This window comes from Barbus barbus (assembly GCF_936440315.1).
Source record: "Barbus barbus genome assembly, chromosome: 20".
Taxonomy (NCBI): Eukaryota; Metazoa; Chordata; class Actinopteri; order Cypriniformes; family Cyprinidae; genus Barbus; species Barbus barbus.
The window spans coordinates 8,221,694-8,244,692 of record NC_136748.1 but is presented as its reverse complement, the minus strand read 5'-3'; the positions used below and the strand labels follow the sequence as shown (position 1 = coordinate 8,244,692).

The window sequence follows — 22,999 nt, the reverse complement described above, 5'->3', positions numbered from 1 at the left end:
CAAATTGAGTCCACTTTTTCTTTTGCATGTTGCTGCTCAGTCTACCATGTCGCTGTTCATTTTCCTAATGGATTTCTCATTGCTCACGTTGGCAGTTTTGTTTCTTTGCCATCAGCAGTTTTCTAAGTGATAAATCTATAAAGGGGAGGGGCAGCACTTACAAATGACTAAGTTACTCAGGGTTTCTCAGGAGATCATGATAAATGGAATCGTTGCTAATTTGTTAATTCATTTATTTGTTTTACTTGAGTGGAATGCATAATCAACACAGGAGATAATTTTTTTTGCCCTTTCTTTTGCCTTTTCTTACAGAGACATTAGTAGATTCACACAGCGAGGAATCTGACTCGGATCAGTCAGACGTGCCTGAGATGGACTCTGAAATCGAACAAGAGACCCAACTTACTTACCGACGACAGGTTGTTTAATACATATGTTTATCAAAACCTGACAGCAGGTCCTCTCATGGGTCTTGTGCTGAATTCACATACATTTGCCTCAGTTGTGTGTTTTGGGAGTTTTATAATGAAGCTTTTTGGTTTAGGTTTACAAAGAAGATCTACCTCAGCTTAAAGAGCAGTGTAAGGAGAAGCATCGTGCCATGGCCATGAAGAAAAGGGAAAGAGCTCCAGCCAGTGGATTGAGGTTGCACTTTATTCATGGGTAAGTGCTTCAACAGATCCCAAACAGCATTGAAAGCCATCATGGTTTGTTATTTGAGGAGCTCTCAAAAGTCCTGAACAGATGACAAACAAATCATTACTCTCCAAAATCTGTCTTCCAAACATAAACATAGTGTACAGCTTGTACACAAACCAGTTACCACTGTGACCTGCTTTTTTTATACAAGTATTTTTTTGTTGTTCTTAATTATTATAATTCTGATTTACAGTATTAATATAATATAATATAATATATATAAGTAATTGAATATTCTGAGCCATTAAATATTGAATATTTGCCAACCCCAATCTAATACTTGGTTAAATGTAAATAATTATGTAACAATTACTACAGTAATACATATAACAACATCTCAGTCTTGACAGCTTAGAAATAAATAAGCAGTAAATAAATAACTTTGAGTGATTTGTTACTATAGTGTGCATCAAATATGTTAAATATAGAAGCTCAAACATGCTGGTGAGGTTCTAGAATAGACCTTGTTGGTTCAGATCCACATCAGGTATTAAACAGACAGCACTGCTTTTAAAGTGAAACCTGCTGAAATCACTGATGTAAATCAAAGAACAAAAGAAAAGGAGAAATCAGGTTAATTCAATTTATAGTTTATGCATGCAGTATACAGTTATGTGGAGATTGTTTTCAGTTGACTTAAATGAAAAGTTAAATTAAATTTCAAAACCTATCAGTCATCAGAGACCTCAGTAGCAGTGATATTAGCCTTTATGAATAATAGGGTACTTAGTAAAAACATGCCATTAAACACATTTAAAATATACCATCTTTGTTGTTTTACATTCATTTGGAGATTCAGTGTGCAATATAGATATATTATATTTAAATTTGATTATTTGTGATTCATTCAGAAAAAATGTGTGATTAATTAGCTAAATGTTTTTAATCGGTTAACAGCACTAAATAATATAAAAGCCAGAAACATACTCTCTTTTTTTTAATGCAGGAAGATTAAAATTCATAGCATGAAATTTGTAAAAAACTGATGTTGATTGTTAAGGTAGTGATTTAATTTTGAATAGACCACACATCTCTGGTGTTTACACAGTCTAAAGAGGTCTGTATTTATCTTTCATTATTTATCTATGCACCTGCATATCTTCAACTAAGTTTATTTAGCTAAAAATATGCATAAAACAGCCCAGTCTCAGTCTGAAAGATGAAGCTTAGTTACTCTGAGAGACTATAGAGCAGTTGCTGTCAGTTCACACATCTTATGAAGATCGTCTCCAGGTTGATGTTCTTTGACATTACCAATACTTTCAACATCAGCCTGCCTCTCTGACTCAGACAAAGCTCAGCGTGATGCATGTGGACACCCCCACAGTCTGCTGGATTATTAGACCTTTCTGACAGCCTCCAGCTGTGTTCTGGAGAAGATGGTGACCAACGCTGAGGTGTCTCAGGAAACCTGCTGTCTGCTTTCTTTTTCACCCTTTACATGGCAGACTGAAGGTAGTTAAAACTATGCCCACAAGCTCATGCTTTCCATCTACTCTGAGATAAGTTGGAGTCGGGGAAGAAAGTGAAAGACTGTCTTGTGCTGTTCACCTGTAGAAGTTGTCCTGGAAACTGGACTTGCCCATCAGTTTTGGTCTTTTAAAGCTCAAACGTGCTAATTCAGCTGCATCAAGGTGAAATGCAAATGTGTAGCATTTGCTTTAAATGCATCCATAGGTCATCAGATGGATTGAGGGTTACGGATTGAAGTCTAAGAACAGTAACAGTTGTAATTGCGATGTTGCCCAGTGAAGCTGTGCATTGGCTGCTAGAATAGACCTGGATCTGCTTTTAGAGGATCAAGAGATGATGCTGAGGAAAATATTTAGATGAGGTTACTCAATGGTTTTACAGAAGCATGGCAATTTAGGTCACTGGATAAAATCCCATTTGTTTGTCTCTATCGATTTGTCTGTTTATTGAAATAAGTAGAAACGACACTAATGCATTCATAGCGCTGTAAGCGGAGACTGACAAATTATGATGATCATAAACAATTAAAATTATGTAAGGACATCATGAAATTTATTTAAGCCAGTGTTGCTTTTCTAAAGCTTGATAAAAGTTATGCTCTGCAGTTTACAAAATGGATAAAAAAAACAAACATTTAAAGGTTGCTCATTTCAAGTCAGCATGAAATGAAAATTCACCTTTTGCTTTTTTTAATACATATAGATTTTTATTGTGAACAGTTCATCCATGACCTCATCAAAATATCATAACAAGATGTTCCGTAAAAAACGTGTTTTTTAAACAAGTCAGTTGAGTGCCTTATTCAGTGGCTCACTCATGATTAAAAAAAAACATTCACTTGTCGCCATCTACTGGCTTAGCTATGTCATTACTGAGCAAATTGTTTTGGTGAATGGATTCAGAAGATTTGGAAATATTCAAATTCACTTGAATACAGTTACATTCAGATAGATATGTACATCGATGCATGCAAGTGACTTTAGTATAGGGTATAGGATGAGCTATGGTTGAGGAGACATTTGTAATATGTGTGTGTGTGAATGTGTTTCAGTTACAGAGGTCATGACTGCAGAAGTAACCTCTTCTACACTCAGACCGGTGAGATTGTGTATCATGTGGCGGCTGTGGGAGTGGTGTACAACAGACAGCAGAATACACAGCGCTTTTACCTGGGCCATGATGATGAAATCCTCTCTCTGGCCATCCACCCCGTCAAAGACTATGTAGCCACAGGCCAGGTACAGTCAACTGCACAAACGTCTGTCTTTGTCGTCAACAGCATACAGAGCAGAGATGTTTCTCTACTGAATAGATAAATATTACTTTAGTTCAGCTTATAGTCAGGACATATTAATTATCTGTGTTTGTTTCTTATCCAGGTGGGCCGTGATTCTTCTATTCATATATGGGAAACAGAGTTTTTGAAGCCATTGTCTGTTCTTAAAGGTTTCCACCAGTTTGGGGTGTGTGCACTTGACTTCTCAGGTATGCACTGTGAATATAGCCCCATCCTGGGGTCAAGTCTGGTATCCTGATTATTAATGGAAACATAACTATTACTGTTGATTAGGGAGTTTATAAAAGATTAAAGAACTTCACTTTTTCATGTCAGTGTAACTTATTTCTTGTCAATTTAATGCATCCTCGATTCAAATTGGTATTACTTTCTTAAGTAAAAAAAAATCCTACTGACCCCAAACTTTTGAATGATGGTGTATATTCTTTATGAAGTGCAAATGGTGAAGTGGAGTGAAGAGCCAAAGTATACTACAAAAAGAAGACCCTGGGAGATTAAAATGATCCTTCAAATACTCAAATGAACAAATAGCTCCACTTTCTGACACATCTAAAATAGTATGACTCATGGTCTGAATCAAAGTATGAATAGAATAGTATTTCCAGTCTGGAGAAAATAGGTCAGCCACCTTTTGTGTGTGTGTAGTCTTTTGTGTGAAACAAAGCAAGCTTTGAGTGAAATATAGAATCAAATGGAATAAATATATTTATATATATTTGTTATATTTTCTTAAAGTGAGGCATGAACTGTTTGACACTCAGAACATGACATTTTATCTATCTGTAACAACTCTGAATAGGATTTGTAACAGTGGATTTCATAGCAGGTTTGTCACATATTCTTCCATTTTGCAGATTATTGTTTCCATAAACTGCCCATTTATGCAGGAATAGTCCATGTATCTAAGATGTAAAACCACAGATCACATTTATTTATTTTTGTATGCATTGATTCTGAAATTGCTGAAACATTCTTTGTGAACAGATCTACAATTTGTTAAACGAGACAAATTTTGTGTTTAAAATCAAAGGGTCAGGTGTATAGAAGAGCTTCTCTTGGCAAAGCTAAAACTGCAGAGCCTCCTAGTCAATGTCATGGGCCTAAACATAAATGATTATTCTCATTAGATGCCATCCAATTGAAATTTCCTCTGGAGCGATGCTGTCACATTGTATTACTTGAGACATCTTGTTTCATTGTTAGCAGGGTGGGGATGGTATAAAATCATTATATGATATACATGCCATTATTTGGCTGATGTTGAGTATAATCAGAGCCGTATGATGTCTGTCCCTGCAGCGGATGGGAAGAGGCTGGCTTCAGTGGGTCTGGATGACAACCATACCATCGTCCTTTGGGACTGGAGGAAAGGAGAGAAGCTCTCCACCATCCGGTGAGTGAATAATTCCTGCTTTGCTTCATTAAAGTTGTAGTCCAAGTTTGTTTGCTTGGGGCAAATGATGTGCTCGTGTGCTCCTAAAAACTGGCAAAATACACTTTTGGCAGATAAAAGCATGTGAAAGTCACAGTAATTGTCTTGCAGGAAAATAAAGTAATAAATAATGATGATTCAAAAATATCTGTCCAATAAAATTGTGTCTAGAATGAATTCTCTATCAGTATTACCCATATAATTGACTAGCAATGGTGTAAACTAAACCCCTATTGGGTATTTAAAAAATAGACAAGCAATTTGATATCTCCCATTCTAAATTTCTGATTCATTAAAAGTAAATTACATTCGTCAAACTATTTTTGGGGGATTTAAAAGAAATGTGCTTTTTCCACCAAGCAGCCAAAGTTTAAATACTTTTTGCCAGATAATCTTTATTCTAAAATATATTGGCATAAATCCATTATAGCAAATTAGTGTCTCAACACTTCTTCATGACATTATCCTGTTTATCAATCTCTGTCACATCATGATCATTATCTCAGGAGAGAACCGTGAAACCCACTGCTGTCCTTTTCTCTCCCTAAGGAGTGATTTTGTTTTATCCTTCTGTCACAGCATACTGTGTTAGATGTTAATTAAAATTTTATGTAGTTATTTATTTATTTGGTGTGTTGTAGTGCTTATATTAGACTTTTTTCTTTGTTTTAAAACTGGCTTTTAAAATTTGGAATATGGTGGCAACCTAGAATTTCTTAAGAAAATGTCAAAATAAGCTGTGTCTACCATTTCATCCAAATATAACTCTTTAACCTGTTATAAACACTGTAATGTACATCCTCTCATGGTTTACTTCAGTAAAAGAGCGCATACCTGCTCTTATAGTCTGAAGCGTTTGTATTCCCCTGTCTGGATGCTTTTGAGTTCATAGGTAGTGCAGAGCTCCAGCCGACTCCTCCCTGGGGCTTTCTCTGGTAGAGAGGATGCTTGTGCGGGTGGAAGTAAATAGGGCATGACAGTGCAGTCACTGCTCAGTGCTCTGCCGCTCCACATCGGGCCTAATGCAAAACCGCAGACAGCCACTGTCCCCTACGCTGCTAAATTCCCCACTGGCACTCAGACAGTCAATTACAGCCCTACAGTGCCGATTGCGAACCTTTAAACTCTTAAAATAGGGCTGTTCAATTCATCATTTTTTTGTTTCAGCAATAGAATCCCAAATACATAAATGTCTCTCTTTTTATTTACAGGGGAAGTAAAGACAAAATATTTGTCATTAAAATCAACCCGTACATGCCAGACAAACTGATAACCGCTGGAGTGAAACACATGAAGTTTTGGCATAGAGCAGGTAAGTCTATGGCTAGGTCCATATTAATCCGGATATATTTGAAAATGGTGCTTTCATTTCAAAATGCTCTCCATCCAAAGTGTTCTCCAAAAGTCACTCATTCAGATGACACAGGTCACACTCAAAATTGTCATTCCATGTGTGGTCTTAGGGGGCATTTACACGACGCCATTTTCACCAAAAAAATGTGAAATCACAAATTTGTGAAAACTGTCATGCATATGCGTATTGTGTGTTTGCTTTGCATGACATTGGCAACTACTGCATAATACAGCCTTTTAAGTCGTTTTCACAGATCCGTGTGAACAGGATCATTTTGACAACTTTGTCGTCTGTAAAACAATTTTTAGCAAGTCTTTGTCATGTAACGTACACTAAAATGCAACTGTCATCATCTTTTGCCACAAAATAGCAATTGTGAGTAAATGTGTCAACTTTGCAGAAATGAAATATGAAGATTCTACAAAGTAACTCTTATCTTTAGCAACGTTATTTTGGGCAAAGTGAATAGCAGGCACAACATTGCGGCACAAACGTAGTGAGGGGTACAATTCGAAGCATATGACTAAACGTGCATCATCGTTTTTGAACATGTCTGTTTTACAGTCCTCACTATAACATAAAAACAGTGTTTTCAAATGTATCCACTTAGGAGAGCATCTTCAGTCAAAAAGGTCAATTTTTGCTCTACGGTGTCTTAGTGTGTACAAAAAGCCAAAACTTAAGGGAAAATAAGTGTTTTCAAATTTATCCGGATTTATATGGACGTTTTGTGGAGTATGTGAGTATCACCTCACAAACCTTTGCTGTTCTCAGGTGGTGGACTGATTGGGAAAAAGGGCAGCATGGGAAAAACTGAAACAATGATGTGCGCGGTATACGGCTGGTCGGAAGAAATGGTGTTCTCAGGAACCTGCACTGGAGACATCTGCATCTGGAGAGACATGTTCCTGGTGAAAACCATCAAAGCTCATGATGGGCCTGTTTTTAGCATGCACGCCCTGGAGAAGGTATCAGATTTAGCTTCAAATAGGAAATAAGACTGAGTTACTATCCCTTTAAATATTTCAGAAATATAATGTGAATGTATTGTTACTAAGGGTTTTGTGACTGGTGGAAAGGATGGAATAGTGGCTTTGTGGGACGACACGTTTGAGAGATGCCTCAAGACGTATGCCATAAAACGAGCGGTGCTGGCCCCAGGCTCCAAAGGTGTCTGTCTGTCTGTCTGTCTGACTGTGTCTTTTATTGTAGACTGTTTTGCATTTTGTACTGGAAAACAATACAAAAATACTAATTAAGAAACTGTTTTTGCTTTGTAACTTCAACAGTGTGAATAACTTATGCAATTAAAGCCATTCAGGACAAATACCTCCATGCATTCTCAAAGAACATTTAGCGTGTTTAATAAATAGAAAGCCAAGGTAATGGATGAGTGTGTGTTTACAGTTTTTCTCAGTCGCTTTGGTGCATTTCTCGAATCATCCTTAATATTTGCATAGAAGTATGTGCATTTCTCAAAACAATTCGTACAAACAGCACCAAAAGCCTGTAACTTACTCAAAATCTTTAGTTCATCTCTCAAAAGTAAGTATTTATGTCAATGAATCAGAATCAGAATCAGATTTATTCGCCAAGTGCGTGCAAACGCACAAGGAATTTGTTGTGGTTTTAAAGAAGCTCTTGGTACATACATGCATGCATGCATGCATACATACATACATACATATCTGACATGAGAACAGAAACATTTAAATAAGACTTAACAATAATAATAATAATGTGTAAGAATCTGGAACAGAAGATTTATGTACAGATTTGTGCCTCATTTACTCTATATATAGCTGTTTAGAAAAATATGCATATATATTTACAAAGTACTAGGGAGAGAGTCAATAATTAGAGATGGGGAATGAATTACAGGCATGAATTACAGAACACAGGTGATAATTCCTGTGTTAGTTGTTTAGGCTGGAGATGACATGGGGGAAAAAACAGTTTTTATGCCTAGATGTTCTAGTGCACAGAGATCTGTAGCGTCTGAGGGGAGAAGCGCAAACAGGTCGTGTCCAGGGTGACAAGGGTCTGTGGTGATGTTACCTCCCTGTTTCTTCACTCTGGAGAAGAACAAGTCCTGAAGGCTGGGCAGGTGGACACCAATGATCCTTTCTGCTGACCTAACAGTCCGCTGCAGTCTTCTTATATCTGATATGTTGGCTGACCCAAACCATACAGTTATAGAAGAGCATAGGACCGACTCAATAACAGCAGAGTAAAACTGTGTCATGTGCGCCTGTGGCAGGTTGAACTTTTTCAGTTGACGAAGAAAGTACAATCTATGCTGAGCTTTTTTCACCATGGAGTCGATGTGAGTATCCCACTTCAGGTCCTGGGAGACGGTGGCGCCCAGGAACCTGAATGACTCCACTGCAGTCACAGTGCTGTTCATGATGGTGAGTGGGGGGAGAGCAGGGGGTTTCTCCTGAAGTCCACTATCATCTCTACAGTTTTGAGCGTGTTGGGCTCCAGGTTGTTGTGACTGCACCAGACAGCTAGCTGATCAACCTCCTGTCTGTAAGCAGACTCGTCACCGTCCTGGATTGACCCCTCTGTCAAACTTCAGAAGTTTGACAGAGGGGTCTTCAGATGTGCAGTCGTTCGTGTAGAGGGAGAAGAGCAGTGGGGAGAGAACGCAGCCTTGAGGAGCTCCAGTGCTGATGGTGCAGGTGTTGGATGTGAGTTTTCCCAGCCTCACTAGCTGCTGCCTGCCTGTCAGGAAGCTGGTGATCCACTGAAAGACGGAGGTGGGGACGGAGAGCTGTCAGTTTATTCTGAAGGGTGTTCGGGATGATGGTGTTGAAGGCGGAACTGAAGTCGATAAACAGGATCCTTGCATAAGTCTCTGGTTTGTCCAGATGAACATATCAGTGCCATCAGAATTAAAAGTCTTTGTGTCATTGTTCACAAACAAGATAGTCAAAACGCTTAGTCATGTTCTCAATGTAACAGTGCACTCTGTTACTGTAGTATTACCTGATATAAACTGTGGCAACAGTTTGGATGACAGTGACTGTATTGAAATACAGAAGGCTGCACTTCTTATGTATGCCATATTTCCTTTCAAAAGTACAAATTTACACATTACTGCATGTGGGATATTGATTGAAAGAGACTGTTTTGAAATGTTTGAAATATTGAGGATATAGTTGATCTCCCAGTATTTAGCTGCACCCTTCAGCCATTGTAAGGCCATGATGGACAACATGGTCCACAATAGTGGCCCTTATTTACTGTAATCTGATATGCACCTCTGTCCTTGGCCTCTTCTTCCTCTTCCTCTGTACACTTCCATGCATCCTTGCTCCTCTTCTTCCTCTTCTGTTGACCCTGATCGTTTTCTGGATGTTCATCCATCGTCAGAATTTGTAACTTTTGTGTTGTCCTCTGTCTATATATGCTTTCCAATTGAAGGTTCATGAGATGCACCTTTGATCTATTTCAGAGAATTGGCTTATAATTGGTTGATCTATATTCTCTTCATTAGTGAGAGTCAAGATTCACTTGCACAGTTCATGGCAAATTTACAAAAAGTCTAATAGAGATGTGTAGAAAATATGCTTGACAGTTTATGACAACTAGATCAACCATTTTGAATTTAATGACTTATACGATGAACTAATAACTAGATGTTTTGAGGGGTAAGACTACTGTACAGAGAACTATATAATACATTTTGAGCAACATGATATTAGCAACTGATAATGTAGGAAACAGCAGACAAATGTACATACTCAGTTGCATGAATGTACCAAAGCAATCGCAACTTGTTCAAAAGAATGAGAAACTGCTTTTATGATGTGCACAAGTGACTAGATGATGTGGAGGTTGAACAAGTAGTTTTAAAAATTTAATTTCTGATCTGAGAAATGCACCAAAGTGAGTGATAAAAACTGTATAGCACGTCCCTTCCTGCAGGTTTGCTTTTAGAGGACAACCCCTCCATTCGTGCCATATCCTTGGGTCATGGGCATATTCTTGTAGGAACAAAGAACGGAGAGATTCTGGAGGTGGACAAAAATGGGCCCATCACTCTTCTGGTTCAGGTAAGGCAGATTCAGCTGTCAGATTAGCACGACAAGCCACGAAACATGAACATTTTGGGTAAAAAACACTGAGAAATAAGACTAAACAAAGGATTGTTTAAATATTATTACTGTGTTTTTCCCTAATGAACTAAATTGTTGAAAATGAAGAGGCTTAACAGATTCATGCGGCCTTCCCTCAATTAAATTATGCACTCGTGAATAAGCCACATATGTGCATAAACCAATAAGCCCTAAGAAGCCAGTGATTTTAGAGCAGCGAAGGGGAGTTAATAGGCAGAATGCGATGTTCTCCAGTAATATTTAGCAGAAGAGTTACCAAGCAACAGAGAAGTAGCAAGAAACCAATGCAGTGGTGCAGTGATACTGGTGTTTATAGGTCACAGGTGTGTGTTTAAAGTATTTTACAACAACTTTGAACATGGCTCAGTCAATCATCAGACAAGTACCGGAACTGTCTGTTTTATAATGCATGATTAATGTCTGCACATACCTTGTGCAACAGTATGAAGGCTTTTTTATTTGTCAGATTCGAAAAAGCCTCTTTTTTATGTCTGACAACACCTGCTTCTGTTCATTATGACAGATAATGTATTACACAACCGTTAAAAAAAACCCTTTCAATCCCCTTTACAGTTCATCTATTTAAATCACAACACAGCAGCTCTTTACATTTGAAAATAAAACTCTTTTAGAAGGTTGATGTTTCATTGGTTGATCTTGTGGTTTATACAGTAGTTTATACTGGATCCTATTAGTATAATATTTTTTTCTAGTAATATATACATTATTCATTTTGTAGGAGTGGTTTCAAGGCATCTTTCTGTTCTGTTTAATTTAGTTTGAATTTAGTTTTTTAGCTGTCTTCAGAACAGATTTGGTCTGTTTTTGTCTTTAAAAACATTGGTCATATAATTGTAGTATTTGCATACTGAACTGTGATAGGTCTTGTGTCTTAGGCCTGTTTCTATACAAAATTGTGCAAAATACATCTAATTAACTTCCTGTATATCATATACCTGTCATTCTTTGTCCTACTACCTATATTTGGATTTTTTAAAACTCTTTTCTCCTTTCTGTTGTCTTGCAAACAGTGTTATTTTGTAGTGTAGAACAGTGTAGAAATACAAATCTACTTTTTAAAACCTTTTTTCCTTACAGTAGCACCCATAAATGACTCTGAGAATGAATGAGTCCGTCAAGTGTCTGTCTCTTTACCTGCCCTCACCACTGAACCACTTTGTAATGTTGTGTTCTGCATAACAGAGTTTTGCCATCGTCACTGGAACTGAATTTCTCCAGTTCCACGTCAGAGACAAACGAAATGGTCCGAGGCTGTTGTGATGTAATAAATGGTAAATGACAGTAACTGCAGACTGGGAAAAAATAGTAGTTTTCCAGTATTTCTGCACTCAGACTGCCATGGTTTAGCAAAATAGTTGGTTTTTGGGCAGTGATTAAATGTGTGTCTTTTTGGCTTGTGTGGCTTGAGTTTTAGTGTCAGACACAGTGAGAAATTACAGGTTGGTGCTTGTTATTGAAGGCATTGTTTACCTACTAAATGTTAGATTTCCAGTTGGTGCAAATCCTCCATTGCTTTATGTGAGCTTGTTAATTTATCAAGCGATTAGTAGGATGTAAAAATAAACAAAAACAACAAAACTCTGCGTTTAGCAAGCCTTAGTAATAGATTTTTATAGGTCTTACTTGCTGCTAGAAAACATTTGAGCTTGATTGAATTCTTATTTATTGCACTCTGAAATGCTTTTCCAAAAAACCTTTTATGGATCCCTTGGTTGCATCAGAATAAACAAAATTCTCCAAAAAACGAATTGTCTCTGCTGACAGTATTGTTTATTTGCATGTGGATTATTTTAGCCTCCGATTCACAAAACAAAATGTAAATCAGGTATAGCCGTAAAGGAGACAGCGGAGGATACGGCAGACTACCATGATCTGGCGTACTTCACTGGGACTGTCCAGCATCACTCCACCACTGTGTTCCAGAGTCCTGAATCAGCTCTTTAACACCATGTGTCTGGATATATGCCCAGTTATAATGGTCTTCTCCATCATTTGATGAATTACTGCCACCATGCTCACTAGAAAAATGTAGATGTACTCTTTTAAATAGAATTTCTCAGGTGGTAAAAGCTTTATGTAATTTGCTAACTTAATTGTCTGTAATGAGCATAAGAAAGGAAATGTGTTTGTGCTTTAAAGAATGAGAGTTAGGTTGAAGTGTTAGTATATATTAAATAATGTGTGTGTGTGTGTGGGCTGTATTAAGGGTCACATGGAGGGCGAGGTCTGGGGTCTTGCCACTCACCCGCATCTACCACTGTGTGCCACTGTGAGCGACGATAAGACCCTGCGCATATGGGATCTCTCCCCCAGCCACTGCATGCTCGCCGTGCGCAAACTCAAGAAAGGTAAGCAGATGTTTACTAATTACTCAGATTAGAATCTGCAGCTTTTTCCATGTGTTCACAGGTCTTTATAAAATATTGGGTCATACTTTCTTTTAATGTGTCCGTATTGCAGTGTAATTAGTGAGTACTGAGTAATAATAATTAAGGCCCGGTTTCACAGACAGGGCTTAGACTAAGCCAGGATTAGGCCATAGTTCAATTAAGTAGTTTTTATAAACGTGCTTAGAAAAAAAAAACATTACTGCTGTGCATCTTGAGACAAAACAAAGGCACTGATATATTTTAAGATTGGTCAGTGCAAGTTTATTTCAGTTGAAACAGCTCAGATAAAAGTAACGCTCAATAATCTCTTAAAACATCACACAGTAACGAGGATGATTTGCAACAACGGGCTAGGGCAGGGTCATATATTGAATATTCATAATGCATTTTAATGCTACCCTAAAATTAAGCTACTGTACAATGTGGTTTTGCAGTGAAATTGCTTTTTATTTGATCATTAATTTTCCTAAAGAATGTGTCATTGGACTAGTTTCACAGTTCTTCCTTGCCTTGAGAATTTGAGCGTGTTAAGATGTTTTTTAATAAACTTCAGTGGAAAAAAATTGTGGTAATTTTCCCTCGTGAAAAATTAGCATACTTTTGAAAAAGTTACTAATTGCAGAAATATGCTTTTTTTTTCGATTTATTTTGGGGGATTTTTGACTTTATTGTGATAGGACAGATCAGACATGACAGGACGCGAAGTGGGGGAGGGGGGGGGGGGGGGGGGGGGATCAGAAAAGGTCCTCAAGTCAGGATTCGAACATGGGACACCCGAAGCCCTATGGTGCTGCACTTTTTAAGAAGTGTGTTAAGTAACATACTTAAGTGCCATAAAAGTTAATTCTTAATTGGCCTTTAATTCAATAATATATATATATATATATATATATATATATATATATATATATATATATATATATATATATATATATATATATATATATATATATATATATATATATATATATATATATATATATATATATATATATATATATATATATATATATATTGTCTCAAATATATGTATATATATATATTTTTTTTGTGATTCAGTTTATACATTTTTACATCAATACATATCCCTAAACAGTCAATTTCGAGACCTCTACAAATGGTCTCCAACTTAATTGTACAGGTCTTCCATAAAGGAATAGACCCCAAAACCTGTCATCATTTACTCACCCTCATGTCTTTCTAAACCTTCTTTCTTTGGAGCATGTTTTGAGAAATGTGTATTTTCACAGTTTATTTCCATACAATAGATGTCAGTGGTAACCAAAAGTGTATTGTCTTCTTTTGTGTTCTGCAGAAGAAAGCATGTCATACAAAGTCATGTGATCTATTCCATCCTTATAATATTACATCTAAAAACCCTTACAGCAATTAAACCATGCTAAGGGTTACTACTATGATGTAACAAGGAGAAATAACTGTATGACCAGCTACAGTTCTTCACTAGCTTGTTTTTCAGTGACATCAATTCAAAGCACGCATGCAATACTGTCTACAAAACGCCCCCTGTCTGATTATAAATAGCTCCTTATCTATGTACTCTTCTTGTGATTTGTATTCCAAGCTTAGCCTACACAATGCTTGACCTCGTTATGCTTCAGAAACTCAATTTGCGCTGAAAAATATAACTTAAGTGAAGAACATTCAGCATGCAAATTAGCCCTAAGAAGCATATTGATTGCCTGAGAACAGAATCTCTAAAGGGGATGGTTGTAGTTCATTTTTGTAAAAGAACGACTGCTGCTTATACATAGGATACTCTGTAGACCACCGATTTAATCAAATAACGCTTGATAGACCAGATACTTAAGATGAGCTATCAACTCTTCATCAGCCCTAATTAAATTATATTATGATTATTATCCTTAGAGTACACTGGATCTTTGGATTTACTTGAACAATGAACAATGAATACTTATTTGACAGTGATTAGAGGATTGTGTAATGTGTTAAGGAGATTTCAGCTAAAAATGTAAATTCTATCCACATGTTGTTCCGGACCATTGAGATTCTTCATAAGTTAGATAAAAGTACACCATTTGACATTGGTTCTTTCATCTTTTTGCGAAGAACAGACTGATATTTACTGAAAATCCCCTCCAGTATAGTTTTCATTTCTCATATACATTTCTGCTTATTCAAACATGCCATGTTGTAATCAGTAAGGTTTGGAACCACATCAGAGTGAGTAATTGATGACAGAATTTCATGTTATGGCCAATATTATGTTTATCATATGTTATGGCCGATATTAAAAACCTATACTATTTTATCAAAATAAATGAAAAATGAAACACTAAAATCCGTATTTTTAAATGGTACACATGAATTTAGGCATCACATATAACTTTTATGTAGCATTTATTTTGTTTTGGTGTTGACAGTTGCTCGTTACCTTTGGGGCCAATAAAACGCAAGGGCCCAGGCATTTTTTTATAAAGTTGAACTTATTTTAAGAACTTAGGTAAAACCATGTCATGAACAAAATACTTCAAAAGATCCAAGATGCGAGCGCGAAAGCATTGTTAGCATGTGTTAACATAGAAAAAAACAATAGAAAAGTGTTCTGTGTGAACTCCACCTTATGCTTTTATTGTACAGAAGAGAGCAGCGTGAACATTCTGCTAAACTTCTCCTTTTACATTTCACCAAATAACGAAAGTCATACGGGTTTGGAACAATGTGAGGGTGAATGAATAATGGGTGATATTTAAACTAACCCTTTGCTTACTACTTGGCCATTGTTTGACATTCATATGTGACTATAAAGAGAATCAGTCTGTTCAGCTGTCAGGCTTGATGTGACATAGCATTTAACACTTATAACTTTGTGCAGGTGGGCGATGTTGCTGCTTCTCTCCAGATGGGAAAGCTCTGGCTGTGGGCCTCAGCGATGGCAGCTTCCTTATCGTCAACGCAGACACTCTAGAAGACCTGGTGTCATTTCATCACCGCAAAGACATCATATCAGAAATCCGCTTCTCTCCTGGTTAGTTAATACACTAATTTCAGTACGACGGAAATACTTTGAGTACTGAAAACAAGAATACTGAGAAACAAGAATTCTTTCATCTGATCAATTCAGTATGATGTACCTTCACATATGCTAATTGAATCAACAAGTACTTGTAGGAATATATTAACATATTAATAAGAATGCGATAGCTGGGTCGTGGTAAGGCTCAAAACTGAAAAACTGATTTTCATTACAGTAACAGGCAAGTATTTGGCTGTGGCATCAGGTGACAGCTTTGTGGATATTTACAACGTGATGAGCAGCAAGAGGGTTGGTGTGTGCAAAGGCTCCATGAACTACATCACCCATCTGGACTGGGACAAGAGAGGTGAGACGGATACAAGACACAAACGCTGTATTTCAGAGAGCAAATGAGTCAAGGGAATTTCACACTGACAGCATTTTGCAGCAACAAAGCGACCAGAAGTTATTCATCTGTAGTGCGAGTTGGGGATTTCAGGCAACATGAGTGATAGGGATGGATGCAATGTGCCTGATTTACAGTGCCCTCCACTAATATTGGCACCTTTGATAAATATGAGCAGAGGCGGCTGTAAAAATAAATCTGCATTGATTATATTTTTGATTTTTCACTCATAAAAATCACAAAATTCTAACAAATCATTGAAGTAAAACAATTGAAAGTGGGGAGAAAATCTCATGATGAAATAAATGTTTTTCTCCAATGAATGTTGGCCACAATTATTAGCACCCCTTGAAAAGAGTAAAATATCTCTGAAGTATATTCCCATTCATATTTACATTTTTTTAGCACACCGGGGTGACTAGGAGCATGAAATTGTCCAGCCATGACTTCCTGTCCACAGGATTATAAATATGATGAACACAAAGGCCAAATTCCCTTAATCATCCATCACAAGGAGTAAAAACTAAGAATATAGTTCTGATGTGCAGCAAATGATAAGTGAGCTTCACAAATTAGTGAAGTGGCTTTACGAAAAGAGCTAGCTGTGAAAATTCCCATTTCCACCATCAGGGCAATAATTAAGAATTTCCAATCAACATAAAATGTTAAAACTGCTTGGAAGAGGACGTGTGTCTATATCGTCCTAATGCACAGTGAGAAGGAGAGTTTGAGAGGCTAAAGACTCTCCAAGGATCACAGCTGTAGAATTGTAGAGATTAGTTGAGTCTCGGGGTCAGAAAACCTTTAAAGAAAATGGTCAAACAGCACCTGCATCACCACATGTTGTTCGGGAGGGTTTCAAGGAAAATTCTCCTAGCTCATCCAAAAACAAACTCCAGCATATTCAGTTATCAGACACGACTGGAACTTCAAATGGGACTGGCTTCTATGGTCAGATGAAACTAAAACATTAGCTTTTTAGCATCAAACACTCAAGATGGGTTTGGTGAACACAGGGATAAAAAAGTACCCCATGTGTACAATGAAATATACTGCTATATTTTTGATGTTGTGGGCCTATATTTCTGCTGGAGGTCCTGGACATCTTGGCATCTTGAACTCTATCAAATACCAACAGATAAAAAATCAATAAGTGACTGACTTCTTATAATGGGCCATGTTTGGATCTTCCAACCGTACAATAATCCAAACACAAACCTCAAAATCAACACACAAATGGGTCACTGGGCACAAAACCAAGCTTCTGCTGGCCATTCCAATCCTCTGACCTGAACCCTGTAGAAATTGAGTGGGCTGAACTGAAGGAAAGAAGCACCAACATGGAGCTGTGAATCTGAAGGATCTGGATTCTGGATGAAGAAAATGGTCTCTGATCTCTTATCAGGTGTTCTCCAAACTCTTCAGGCATTATAGGAGAAAACTCAGAGCTGTTACCCTGGGAAAAGGACGTTGCAATAATTGGGTGCCAATAATTTTGGCCAACATGAACAAGAGAAAACAATGAGATTTTCCCCCCACTTTCAATTGTTTTACTTAAATGATAGGTTGGAATTTTGTGAATTTTTTTTAATGAAAGATAAAAAGGATAAACAATGCAGATTTATTTTCACAGTCGCTCATATTTACCAAGGGTGCCAATATTAGTGGAGGGCACTGTATATATAACTTTATACACTTATGCAATGTAGAGACTAGTTGAAGTAAAGACATCTCTTGTGGGTTCATGTTATCCATGTCCTGTTAATTACTGTGGTTTTGTGCAGGCAAGATGGAAAACGTGCCTGAAAATTATAGGATTTTTCAAGAGAGTTGGATTCATGCACTGATTTTCCATCATGTTTTTCATAAGTTGTATTGTGCACTGCTGCAGTTTATATACAAATGGTTTCCCCCTAAGAATGTAAATTTTTTAGCTGCAAGAAAACGTCTGGGTTACTTATGTAACCTCAGTTCCTCGAGGGAACGAGACGCTGTGTCAAACAACGCTTCGGGGGAACGCCTACAGCGTAACCGGCTCTGAATACCAATCAAATCTGTCCAGAAATGGGAAGGGACGTCACGGGCGAGGTGACGTAATGACCAGCTGGTACAAAAGCATCTGCGGTGAAATCGGCATCAGCTTCTAGAATGAAGCAAGCGCTGGCAGGGATGCCGGAAGTGTGGCCCTGTGACGCAGCGTCTCGTTCCCTCGAGGAACTGAGGTTACATAAGTAACCCAGACGTTCCTCTTCAGGAACTCGAGCTGCGTCAAACGACGCTTTGGGGAACGAGATACCAACGGCTCCAGACTTCCGCACCCCTGCCCTGTGTGTCCAAAAGAGGCGCACAGCTAGGGCAAGAGAACGGAAGAACCTGGAGTGGCTCGCATGTCCAGGCCAAGGCTCTGACGAAGGTCAGAGGCGTGGACCAACCCGCAGCGTTGCAGATGTCCTGAATAGGGACAACTGCGAGAAAGGCCTTGGAGGCCGCCACACTCCTAGTGGAATGAGCCCTGACTCCCATCGGCGAGGGGAGGTCAGAAGACTCATAAGCCATGTGAATGGCATCCACAATCCACCGACTGAGGGTCTGCTTGGAAGCAGGCAGACCCCTCTTAGAAGGACCGTAGCACACTAGCAACTGGTCCGTCCTTCTCCACATGGCAGCTCTGTGGACGTATGCGTCTAGTGCTCGCACTGGACACATACGGTTTAGCTTCAGCTGGTCAGGCTCCCGAAGGGAGGAGGACTAAGCCTCAGTGCACCACGGAGGAAACATGTAACTAGGGGTTGTGCGCCCACTGTCAATCCACCAAGAGGGGTGTGGTAAGCAGAAATTGCCGCCACATAGACCTTCAAGGTGGAGTGGGCTAACCCTGTGGAGAGTCGAGCCTGCAGGAACTCCAGCACTGTACCTACTGGGCAGTTAACTGGGTCGAGCTGGCGATCTCCGCACCATGAAGTGAAGAGTCTCCACTTCAGGGCATACAGTTTCCTCGTAGAGGGAGCTCTGGACTGGAGAATGGTCTCAACAACCTCGGTTAAGAGACCAGGAGCTATCAGCTGTGCCCCCTCAGGGGCCACACCTACAGCTTCTAACTCCAGGCAGGGGTGCACAAGGGTGCCTGCTGCCTGTGAGAGGAGATCCCTCCTGACTGGAATCTCCCATGGGGAGCCGTCGAGGAGGAAAATCAGGTCCGAGAACCATACTCGGCCCGGCCAGAACGGGGCTACCAATAGCAGCCGGTGTCCGTCCCGGCGCACTCTCTCCAGAACTCCGGGGAGCAGAGCAATCGGGGGAAAGGCATAAAGACGAAGCCTCGGCCACGTCTGTACCACGGCATCCAGCCCCTCGGAGCTGGATGACGTAGAGAGTACCAGAGGGGACATTGCGCTGCCTGAGTAGCGAAGAGGTCAACCTGAGCCTGGCCAAACATTCTCTAGATCTGCTTCACCACCTCGGTGTGAAGCATTCATTCCCCGGATAACAGCCCCTGCCTCGACAGGGTGTCTGCTCCCCATTGGGATACTAACTCAGATGCTCAGAAGGGAGCGGCATGCTCAAGGTGACCCTCTAAGTTGAGGGGAACAGTGCCAGCTCGACCAGCAGGAGAGCCGGGAGGAAGCAGCATGCTCGTAGGTGACCTCATAGTGAGGGTAGCAATGCTAGCTCTACCGCGTGACCTTGATCATGCAAAGCGGGTTTCCCCTCGGGGAGAACCCCTTGGTCTTGAGCCACCACTGTAGGGGTCTCATGTACAGCAGGCCAAAAGGTATCCCGTTGGACGCAGCTGCCACCAGACCCAGCAGTATCTGAAACTGCTTGACAGTGAGTGACTGGCCTTCTTTCACCCTCCTGACTTTCGTGAGGATTGACTCGATCCGAGCAGGAGACATACGTGCCTGCACCGTGGTCAAATCCCCACCACCCCCAGATAAGTGGTTCTCTGTAATGGAGAAAGCACACTTTCCTTGGAGTTCAGTCTTAACCCCAACACTTTTAAGTGAGCGAGAACAACACCTCAATGTTGAGCCGCCCTCCGCTCTGAGCGAGAATCAACCAAAGGTCGATGTAATTGAGTATGCGGGCGCCCCGTAGCTAACGCGGCGCCCACACACTCATAAAAGTGTGGGGTGAGAGCGCTAGGCCGAAGGGAAGTACCCGATATTGGTAAGCTTTTGCCCCCAAAAGCAAACCTCAGGAACTTCCTGTGAGTGGGAAGGACGGAGACATGGAAGTATGCGTCTTTTAGATCTACGTGTCAAACCAGTCCTCGGACTTGATCTGAGATACTTACCTGAGCATCTTGAACTTCAGTCTTGCAGACTGAGCGGTTCAATTGATGCAGATCTAAAAAAGGGACGCAAACCTCCATCCTCCTTGGAACTATGAAGTACCAGCTGTAGTACCCGGACTCTCTTCGGAAGGAAGACCCACCTCGATGGCATCTTTCCTTAAGAGAGTATCTACCTCTTGTTCCATTACCAGAGCCTGCTCGGGGCCCACAACGTGGAATTCACCCCATTGAATTGAGGTGGACGAGAATCAAACTGGATTCTGTAGCCTCTCTCTACAGTGCGCAGGACCCATCGAGACCCATTTGGCAGTAGTATCCACGCTGCGAAATAGTCTACTAAGGGAACCAGTCTCTCGAGACTGGCCTCTGGTGTAACCCGGAGCGGCTATTTCGGTGCCCTGAAGCGGAACCCTGGCAGGGAACGGACGAACTAGCTGCTCCAGAGACCCCCGAAGGGGTGGCGAGCATCTCAGCTCCGCTACGATACCGGGCGGAAGAGACTGAGATATGCGCTCGCTGGAGACCGCTGCGCCCTGAAGCACCATAGGTGGCAGGGTTGGCAGAACGATCTCCTGAGGGCGCTGGGGGGTCGTCGCTCTACCCCAGCGGGGGCTACCCTCATAAGCCCTGATCCCACTCACATCAGGGCTTCTTTGCCGACGACGTCTTCGCCTGCTTGGCTGGGAGGTCTTTGACCGCGCACCCTACTTACCGCCCCAACCCGCTCCCGCGGGGACACGCTATACGAGGACAGAGTGGGTGCAATATGCTCGACGCCTCCCATGTCAACCTCCTCGGAGGAAGACGCGAGAAGCGCCGATGCCGCTGCCCGAGGGGAAGAAACCGTCACGCGTGCTTCCGGACTCGGGGAGCGGTCGCGGGATCCGGCAGGTGCGGATGGAGAAAGAGACTCGCTCGTCTCCGATCCCTCTTCTAGATCCCATTGCGAACCCCACGAACGCCGTCTCCGCTCCGCCTCAGCGGAAGCGGGTCAGTGCCGCGGGGAACGCTAGTGAAAGAGCCCTCTCCGGAGAAAAGAGCCTTTCGGGAGCGAAGCACACGCAGAGGAAAACCCTCGCAGTGCGGACAGTCAGCCCCCTCGAGGGCTGCCTCCGCATGCCTCGCTCCCAAGCAAAGCACACACAGACTGTGTGTATCCTCCGCACACAAATAGCGTTTGCACGGAGGAACACACAGCCCGTATTGCTCCTCACTCCCCACTTCGCTTTGACATGTTTACAAACAGACAGACAACGGTAAATAGGACTCACCAGTCACAGAGCACTTCGCTGAATGACAAAAAGCTGATGCCGGTTTCACCGCACGTGCTTTTGTACCAGCTGGTCATTACGTCACCTCGCCCGTGACGTCCCTTCCCATTTCTGGACAGATTTGATTGGTATTCAAAGCCGGTTACGCTGTAGGCGTTCCCCCGAAGCGTCGTTTGACGCAGCTCGAGTTCCTGAAGAGGAACTCAGTGTCTAAATGTCAAAGAACATTTTTTTTTAACTAGCAGTACATTCCATTTGCTGTGAGATGTTCTACAGAGCACAAAAGTGCTCCTGAGGTTGTCTTGAATCACACCAACTCCTTTTACTATGCTTTACAACATTTCTTTCAAAGCAAATTTTTTTTGAAAATTTTAATTTTATTGTTTCTACAACTCTTTAAAAGCACTTTTTACACTTGCTTTTAACATTTTCTAGTTAATTAACTTCTAGTTAATTCTGTCATTTTCAGTTTTTTTTTTATGTAATAAACTCCCAACACAGTGTCATTTCCACTATACCTCAAATTATGAGTAATTACATTTACATAATTACATTACATTACATTTTCTAACTTTTTTGGAACAAAATGACCGACTTTGTTTTGATTAGGCTAATGCTATAGCTAACATTTTATATATCCAAAATGCACCCCATTAAATATCAATTTCATACTGACAATAATCCGATTTGTTTTTGCTTTTCTCACATATATATGTCCATATGTCATCTCTGGCTCTTCACTAACACTGTTGTCTCCTTGGTAAACTACACTGACTTTAGAAAAATCTTCCATTAGATGGACAGTTGTAATTTCTGAAATTGATGTAAGAATTTTTTAAACAACAAAAATTTAAATGGTTCATGCATGATTGAGTCTGATTGAAAGTCTAAGTTTAGGTCAAGGGCAATAAAACCTACTGTATGTATAAAAGTCCTTGAAAAGTAACAAAAATAAATCATGAAGACACAGGAAAAAGTTTTGTTACATCTCAGCATCTCTCTTCTGTTTTCTTGTATTAGGGAAGCTCTTGCAGGTCAACACATCGGCAAAGGAGCAGCTATTTTTCGAGGCCCCTCGTGGGAAGAAGCAAACAATTCCTGCTACAGAGGTATGGACCCTGAACATCTCACTGTGTGTCACCCTGGGAGGGGGAAGGGCACTCTTAAGGGCAAGAACATGGCCCACTTTTCATTAGCTTGTCTCTAAATTTGGAGGCAGGGAATTAGGCCGTGCTTAAGG

At 40.3% G+C, this 22,999-nt stretch overlaps 1 protein-coding gene across 1 annotated transcript in view; it reads left to right on the top strand.

Moving 5' to 3' along the window:
- LOC306886042 (echinoderm microtubule-associated protein-like 5) overlaps window positions 1–22,999 on the top strand; it is a 98,417-nt gene that overhangs the window by 42,954 nt on the left and 32,464 nt on the right. The window contains 13 exon segments of the mRNA XM_079442899.1: window positions 313–419; window positions 545–663; window positions 3,224–3,410; window positions 3,552–3,657; window positions 4,769–4,862; window positions 6,113–6,213; window positions 7,030–7,223; window positions 7,314–7,425; window positions 10,189–10,316; window positions 12,607–12,748; window positions 15,645–15,797; window positions 16,021–16,152; window positions 22,780–22,868. Coding sequence (XP_079299025.1) covers window positions 313–419; window positions 545–663; window positions 3,224–3,410; window positions 3,552–3,657; window positions 4,769–4,862; window positions 6,113–6,213; window positions 7,030–7,223; window positions 7,314–7,425; window positions 10,189–10,316; window positions 12,607–12,748; window positions 15,645–15,797; window positions 16,021–16,152; window positions 22,780–22,868 — 1,664 coding nt within the window.